At 32.9% G+C, this 9,164-nt stretch overlaps 1 protein-coding gene across 1 annotated transcript in view; it reads left to right on the top strand.

The window, feature by feature from the left end:
* LOC111085586 (crustacean hyperglycemic hormone A-like) overlaps positions 1–8,715 on the top strand; it is a 9,963-nt gene extending 1,248 nt beyond the window's left edge. Inside the window, exons 2-3 of the mRNA XM_022384840.1 lie at positions 4,616–4,818; positions 8,160–8,715. Of these exons, the coding sequence (XP_022240548.1) occupies positions 4,616–4,818; positions 8,160–8,274 (318 nt within the window). The 3' untranslated portion in view covers positions 8,275–8,715. The remainder of the gene's footprint in view (positions 1–4,615; positions 4,819–8,159) is intronic.
* The last annotated feature ends 449 nt before the right edge of the window (positions 8,716–9,164 follow it).

Raw genomic sequence — 9,164 nt, 5'->3', positions numbered from 1 at the left:
ATTTATTTATCCCTTGTTTCGGTCAGTGAAATACACTGATATATTCTATAGATTTCATAAAGTCGTATGGATTAGTTTACAGGATTTATTTATCCATTGTTTCGGTTAGTGAAATACACTGATATATTCTATGGATTTCATAAAGTCGAGAGGATTAGTTTACAGAATTTATTTATCCCTTGTTTCCGTCATTGAAAAACACTGATATATTCTATAGATTTCATTAAGTCGTGTGGATTAGCTTAGCGAATCTATTGCTTGCTTCGGTCAGCAAAAAACACCTTAAACATTATAAAAATTCAAACATTGTTAGGCCTTATTTGGTTTCTGAGAGTTATTGACGGATGATTTCTTATTTTTATTTTTTGTTAGCAGTCTTACCGAAAGGAGTGGTCTCTTATAACAACGCAAGAAAACGTTAAATGCTAATCACATTTGCATGTTTTAAATTTTACTAATGTTTTATTGAACGAACTCCACGTTTATTAGACTAAAAATAAGGTTAACGATCTCTGGTCTTCACAATTTTTATAATCACACGTAGATGGTCTTCCCATCATTACATAATTTCAATGATGGAAAGACTGACATAAAAATACATTTTTTTCATTGTTCTCACCTCTAGTGAGAATTGTGAGTAAAACGACTTTTCAAGTAAAAAACAAACAAACTTCAAATCTCTAAACGAAATATTACCAAAGACATTTTTCATTTGGATGTAACAAGAAAATGGTGGTTAAGAACTCAGGTTTGGTACTTCTTCGTACAGAAAGTCCACAATTTTAGATGTTAAACAATAGTTCAGAATTTTCACTTTAATTTCTTTGTTTGTTTTAGATCAAAGCCACATTCAATTATCTACTATTTCCACAGCGGGGAATCGAAGCCTGGACTTTAGCATTGCAACTTTCACTTTAAACAACAACAACAACAAAAAAAAAATTACACTAGATTGTTAAGGTAAAAACAACCAATTGTGTACTTAATTTCTTCTTACTGTGAGCGTGCTTTAAGAGTCATTGTGACATCCTTTTCTTTTTCCTGCTAACTTCAATCTATTTAATCAAACTAGGGCAACTTACTAACAGTGTCCATTACAGCAAAGGAAAGCTTTTAGTCTAGAACATTCACTAGCCAGAAGCTTAACTTAATGTGTCAGAAAAGGATGATGGAGAAGAAAGTGGGACAACTCCAGTTCAAGGGTGACCAACAAAGTTCTAAATATCATGGCTGTATTTGCTACTTTCAGAAAGTGAGCTACATTATTTTTATACATGTTTATCTTGCTGGGTCCGACGTACTAAGTTTGCTGTGTCTCTTACATCGTTCGGTGCTTCTTTTATTGAGTTTAACAAGTTAAAAATAGTAAAATATACGTTTTTATTAAAGATGAAATTGTGATTAATATTTTACCAAATATATTTAATGGTTATTTTTTTAATTCATTCAACTTTAGCAAGATTTATTCATTCTACAGCTAGGTAACTCACATCATCATTAGTTGAGAATTGGAGCTTCGACCAATGTTAGCTTTCATTTATATATATATATATTTAATGACATAAACCTCTCCTTCTTATTGGTAAAAAACAGAAACCATAAATTATCGTTTTGAGACATGTTAATAATATATAACAGGTAGTCAAATGTTATTTTAAGTCAATATTTCTAATTCATACATATCGAAAGATGCTACATCCCCTACTGGTAGCTACATAACACGAATATGACATATTACATCTAATACTGGTACCAACATAGCACGAATATTACAAGTCTCAAATAAATTTAACAAACAAAACCACAATTTCACAAGCCTCAAAGAAATTTAACAAACATAACTACAATTTCATAAGTCTCCAAGAAACTCAACAAACAGAGCCACAACTTCACAATTCTCCAAGAAATTTAACAAATGGAACCACAACTTCACGACTCTCCAAGAAAGTTAGCAAATGGAACCACAACTTCGCAAGTCCCCAAGAAAATTTAACAAATATAGTCACAACTGCACAAGTCTCCAAAAAATTTAACAAATGGAATAACAACTTCACAAGTCTCAAAGAAACTTTATCAAACAGAACCACAACTGCACAAGTCCCCAGGAAACTTTACAAATGGGCCCACAACTTCACAAGTATCTAAGAAACGTAACATATTCTTCAGGTAGATTACGATTTGTTTACTTGTAAATTAAATCACTATTCTCTTGGTTTTGAAAATGAACGTTATTAAAAATTATATTAGTCTTGGAGGAAAACAAGTAATAATTGATGTATATTACTATATTTGTTCATTTCGAACTTTTTTATTTTTTAAGAAATTATTTTTTTCTCAATGAATCGACAATAACACAATAAATCTAAATACAAGGTATTGCTGCTGTCTGAAAATACATCCGATATAATGTCTATACACATATAATTATCACATCGTAGGTTTTTCTGGTGTACTGTAGCTAATTACGCATGAAACTTACCTTTCATATCATTACGCAGTCATTATGCAACAGTGTTACTGCATCATAGCATCAAGGAACAGGAAAACATTGTCATTTTTTCTCCTTTAACTGCATTATTGTCAGTTTTCACCCCTATTTACATTGTTGACAGTTTTTACCTTAAACTGCATTATTGTCAGTTTTCACCCCTATTTACATTGTTGACAGTTTTTACCTTAAACTGCATTGTTGACAGTTTTTTCTATAAGTGCATTGTTGGCTGTTTTTATCCCTTAACTACATTATTGTTTTTCACATAGTCTATATAAATATTTTTCTATTCTAATTTGTTCAGATTGTGGCTTGTTTTACTGAATGAACATGGGATAATTTCCTATACAAGAAATAATTCCCTTGTATTATCGGCGGGCAGTTATGCTATACTTTATGCAAGTTGTTCATTTAAACTATTTCGAAACTCGATTTCACCTGTACAAACTGAATGATTAAATAATTCAAACTTTACTTTTTTCCGGGTTAGCAGTTTCTATTTCTTTTAAGTTATCATTTTTCTCAACACATGATAAGGTAACTGTAATAAGAAACGAAATTTTAAAGTGTAGAATTTGACTCATTTTTACCAGTACTATGGTGATGATTTCATTTTAGTTTGAAACACACTAAATTCTAACTGGTATACAGTACGTATACATATATTCTTATTAATAAGACAATTAGTAATTCCCATGGTCTGTATTAAGAATTTAGCAGAACACCACTATCAAGGGCATTTTTATTTTGAAACGTGTATTGTATGGTAGTACCGCTGAGTTATGCTGACGTTTTGTTCCGAAAACTATATGTATTGCATGCTGTGATAGGCTCTCTGAGCAGTGCATTAATCGGGAAGCTCCTCCCACAGTTAAAGTGGTTCATACTGTCAATAGCAAACTAGAATTTTAGTTATCACTTGGAAGACACACTTAGATCTTAACCAAAAGGCCGAGAAGACATAAATTAACATTTCTAAGATGCGCATTTCAGCCTATTAAAATTACAATGATGAGCTACAAAATAATTCAAGAGAAATTTGTAAAATTATTTGAATGGTTCAAAGTTCAGATTTAGGCCTTCATTACAAACTCTATTCATGGTTTTTAGGGCCAAAACATTGAGCTAATACTAGATGTACTTCCGCAGGATCCCCGAAAATGTTCTGTTTCAAGAGTAAATAAAACACAAAATTAAGAGTAACAAATAGTTTTATTTCTTGCTTTTCAAGTTCATATGTCATGCTGTGTCGTAGCCTACAGAGTGCATAATTCGTCTCGCGATTCACGGCATGCGTACATTTTACTGACGTCACGACAGTAAAAATTACAACGTTAAGTATCCCTTACGTAACGTCATTTAGTGTCTACTGACTGACTGACAGACAAAACACTACTGGATAGTGATGCGAGTGGTTAAAACAGGTGACCCTTCCAGGCGGCCTTGACTCCCTTTCAGAGAAAATATAATTTTAGAAATTTATCTGAAGTTACAGACCTAATAACTTATGAAGAAATTATTATTATACTTTCCAGTACACAAAGAATTTGTAAATATCATTATTTTGTAAACGCACACACTGCTATACAGCCTTTTAATAATTAAGAATATTAAAATAATATTTAAAAAACAGAAGAAATATCTAAAAACACCTGTTTTCACGTGACACTTAAAAATATAACATTATCGAAAATAACTATGCCATCACACATTTTTTTACACTACCAAATTTTTTTATCTTTTATATACATTTTATTCTGTAATTTTACATTTTATTTTTTTCACAATACCCGTGTCCTGGTGTTTCGTTTTAACTCCCAGTTGTTGTGCACCTCTTGGTGTTCATATGACCACTATAGCTTTGTGTTGCACACATCATATAATTATCACTTTTTGTCGTCATTAAAAATCCATCTAATATCCGAGCCCTAGTACTTTGTTTTATTTTAGCATGCTCTACAATTTTCGTCACTTCCGGTTGTATTGTAATTGAAATTGTACATGTGGCTTGTCATACCTTGAAGTAGAATGTTTAACGTTGAAGAATAAAATACGATAACTTCATTTTGAAGTAGAGCTAAAGTCAACGCAACAAACTTTATCCACAGATTTCTTTTTGTTTAGATGGCAGCAAAGTATTTCCGTTTCGTCCTGATGATACTGTTGCTTTCCACAACGGTGGCCAAGAAGAGGATTTTACAGAAGCGAAGTTTTTCCGTACTGGGCTGTATGGGAACTTACGACAAGGCCAAGTTTGCTCGACTGAATCGAATATGTGAAGAATGTTACAACCTGTACAGAATTCCAAGTGTGCAAGAAGACTGCAGGTATGCTAGGCTCCCAAATTTTGGACTTAAACCTTATCTTCAGCATTCAAAATAAATTAAATACAGGTTGTACACCAGTAATGCGAAATCCCACCATCCATTGCTTCTTACTTTACACTGACATCCCCAAAAGTAGTGCAAAATCACATATAAGGTCTATTACATTTACATTATGCATCTAAACAAGTAATGCAAAAATTATGTCCAGAATGTCTTACATTTATGTTGGGAATTTCAAAGATTAGTGTGGTTGAGTGTAATCTTATGGTTATTACCGTGCCAGACTGTGAATACGGAGGCTCATGTTTGAGTCTCGATGCCCCACTTTGGGAGTCTGGGCGTGTTATAAGAGTGACGCTCAAATCCTACTATTCGATTAGAGTAGCCTAAGACTTGATGATGGTTGCTGTTGACTAGTTGCCTTTCCATTAATTTATCAGTTCAAACTTAGGGACGGATAACACAAGTAGCCCTTGTGTAACTTTGCGCAAATATCCGAAACAAAGTAGTGCAAAATTACACCCAGTGTCATCTATATTTACATTGGAAGTCTCAACGTGCATGAACAATGTAAATATTATTTATGCACTAATTACATCGAGAAAGACTGCCTGACGATTATTAGGCCTACGTTGAGGGTTAATGTTTATCTTGTCATGATATATATATATATATATATCAGATAACATTACACGACACACAGACAGATTTAACGAATATTAGGCCTACGTTCAGATCTAATAGTCATGATTATATGATACACAAACAGATTTAAACGACGATTATTAGGCAAGACGGATTTGAAAATAGTGGAGGAATTCAAATTATTTTGGGTAATAAAAAATTACTTAAATCTCAATGAACCTATTCTTACATTATGATAAGTCTATAGGTCTGTAGTTATTATTTCTTTCTTTTTTATATTGTTACGTCTCTGTTCGTTCGTTAATTAATTTTCCGTAAATTCGTTCCGACGAAACTTTAGCGACACAAATCCTTTCTTAATTAAAACTGGTTTATTCTTTCCGAACACAACTTTACCGATACACTTAATTTCAACAGTCGCTCTATACAAACGCTACAACTCACGTCTCACGTGGTCAACAATATTCTGTCCGCATACATTCAATTACTCAATACACTGATGTCCCGTCACGTTGTGAACGTCTTATATATACCAGATTACCCCCCAATCTAGTAGTCTCCCGATAATTCACGAAGGTTCGAGAAGGACGTGGCATGATACTAGTCACGTGACCTCGCTGACGCAACAATATCAACTATATATTTGATCTTGCTGACGAATGTTTGATGTTCTCTTCAAATAATATATATTAGTTAAAATATTTTCAAATTTGGGTTTATCTCAATAAATAAAAAACAGCAACATAAAATTCAGTTTCAAGTTATCAAACTTTAATCTTAGAATTATCAAAGTGATTTAAAAGCAATAATCTTATTTTTGAATTATCAAGCTAATCTAAAACGAATAATCTCAGCTTTGATTTATCAAACTAATAATCTTGGCTTTGATACATTAAAACCCCGATGTTTTGGCGGTAAGTTTATGGGCTTCCAACGCTAAAATTTGGGGTTCGATTCCTCGCAGTGGACAGAGCTCACTTAGCCCATTGTGTCGCTTTTACTTAAAAATAAAACAAATTTCTTTACAAACAAACATGAAGCTTACAATATTAGAGGTTTTAGTGGCAATTTATTCAATAGGCTGCTCACAGTACTTAGAAGTTAAACTTGTGTAGCAGCCGAGTTTTAGTGAAGTAACAGAGGGAGATTTATTTACTGTGTCCAAGATGGGGCAATTTCCAAGGATTCTCTAAATAAACACTTTTTGTGATTCTCCTAATACATCAGGACAAAACTTACAGGAATTAAGAAAAAATGTGCATGTGTTGTTATCTTTTATCATGAACCACGATAGTGGTTCATAATAGGGATCGCAAGGAATTGTACAAAACCCTAAAGAACATTCGGGTCAAAAGCACCTTAAACAGTAAAAATTCAGTTCAAACAACACTTTAAAACCTTTAATATTGACTGCTAAGACTGTACACATATAAAATTGCACAAAAAAGCATGCATGATAGACTTACAATGAAAAGAAAATCCACTCAAAACGGCCCATTGGTAATTCTTCTTATTATTATTAGTATTCTCTTGCCAGCCTACAACAAAAATGAATTGGTATATTTTCCCCAAACCTTTTGTATAAGACTAAATAAGGTACTGCAAAGGTTGTAGGGGTATTGAAAAGTTGATTTGTTCCTTCTATATTTTATATAAGCGAAAAAACATCATAATTCTAATGTAAACGACGTTATCATTATCCCTTGAAATTAGCTTTCTTACAAGTGTATGGTATTCCTATAAAAAAGTAAGTGCAGTGTGAAACAGGAATTACCAGCCAATAATAGGTAAACATTAGTTGACTGTAACATGTAGATACTCAATGCTTTGTACATTATACAATCGGTGTCTTTAGGGAGCCAACCCTTATATTACGCATGAAGTGAAGGAGTAAACAAACGTCAATACACATAATATTAAATTTTATTAGACGCATTTGTAGAATAATTAATTGAAAAGACACGAAGGTTTGGTGGAAGAGATGTATATATATATTTTACTTGGAAAGGCTACTTTTCTTCAGGTAAAATTTTATATGCACTTAGTGGTGGTTATGTCGTAGTCTAAGCATATATTTGCCAATTGCTCTGCATTGTATATATATACATAGAATTTAGTTCCACAGAAACTATAAATGCTCGCTATATTCTCAAATAAATCTCCAACTGCACCTTAACATTTGAAACCTCGAAATAATGCGATCAAATAGCCAACAGCTACAGTAAATCATCATGAACTGTACCAGCTAGCTACTATCTATATTCATTATCATTACAATGTATAAAGTTAGCTACCATATCAAGTAATCCTTTACCCCTAGTTGAGCATACAAAAAAGACAACAAACGAGATAAATAAGAAAACTGGGAATTTAAAAAGCCTGCAAATAGGGATCGTATAAAAGTAAGGAACAATGCTGGAGAAAATGTAGACATTATTCAATCAAACTACAAGATCATATTCTGACTCCACCAAATGTAATTCTAGGTAACAGTATGGAGCTGAAATAGTGGTTTGTAATTTGAGTAAATAATGTATACAGTATCTCCAGCCTTGTTTCCTTATGTACGATCCCTATTTACAGTTTTTTATTTGTCTTTTTTCTTTGCATTCAGATTTGGCCGTCTTACTAAAATGTTCTACAAAGAGAAATTTATACAGGTTAATATCAAGAATTCTGTTGTTGTCGTTTTTTAGGTCCAACTGCTTCAATAACGACATGTTTCCGGATTGTGTCTCTGCCTTGTTGCTGGGTCCTGAACAGCAAAAGTTCGACTCTTTCGTACAATACTTGTATGGAAAAAAGAAATAACTAGCCAATCCTGAGAATAGCCCCGCCCTAACTTCTAATAGCGTTATGATATCAATGTCCGTCTTTATTTAAGCCACGTCCATTATCGTTTATTTCATTCCATTGTTGTTGTTGTTTTTTTCTTTTAGAATTGCTTTTACTGTAATTCTAGTGCTGTTGTTGTATTGCAATGTGTCGAGACATTTATTTATTTATTTATTTGAAACCTTGAACACTAAATATCTGCTAACGACACAGGAGAAGAATGGACGTATTTAAAGAATCGGGAGAAAATGTCGGAATGATGAAATGATAGTGTGTATTCCAGATATTAAAGAAAACATACGAGTAGTATCCATATTAATTTATTAATATGTTTGTGCCTAATTCTTCCTTTTTATTGTACAGTGGTATACCAGTCGATGACGGGTTGACAAAAATAAAGTTTAATTATAATTAAAACGTTTCTGTATTACTGTGTCAAAAAACACGAATCGTCATTAACATGAAGGTTAACAAGAAACATCGTCAGGATAGTGAACAGGAAAAACAAGGAACATCAACAGGATAGTGAACAGGAAAAATAAGGAACATCAACAGTAAAGAGAACAGGAAAAACAAGGAACATCAACAGGATAGTGAACAAGAAAAATAAGGAACATCAACAGTAAAGAGAACAGGAAAAACAAGGAACATCAACAGGATAGTGAACAGGGAAAGCAAGGAACATCGACAGTAAAGTGAACAGGAAAGCAAGGAACATCAACAGGATAGTGAACAGGAAAAGCAAGGAACATCAACAGGATAGTGAACAGGAAAAACAAGGAACATCGATAGTAAAGTGAACATGAAAAGCAAGGAACATCGACAGTAAAGTGAACAGGAAAGCAATGAACATCAACAGGACAGTG

This window comes from Limulus polyphemus, unplaced genomic scaffold, assembly GCF_000517525.1.
Source record: "Limulus polyphemus unplaced genomic scaffold, Limulus_polyphemus-2.1.2 Scaffold488, whole genome shotgun sequence".
Taxonomy (NCBI): domain Eukaryota; kingdom Metazoa; phylum Arthropoda; class Merostomata; order Xiphosura; family Limulidae; genus Limulus; species Limulus polyphemus.
The sequence above is the reverse complement of the archived record's forward strand: the minus strand, read 5'-3'. Positions and strand labels throughout refer to the sequence as shown.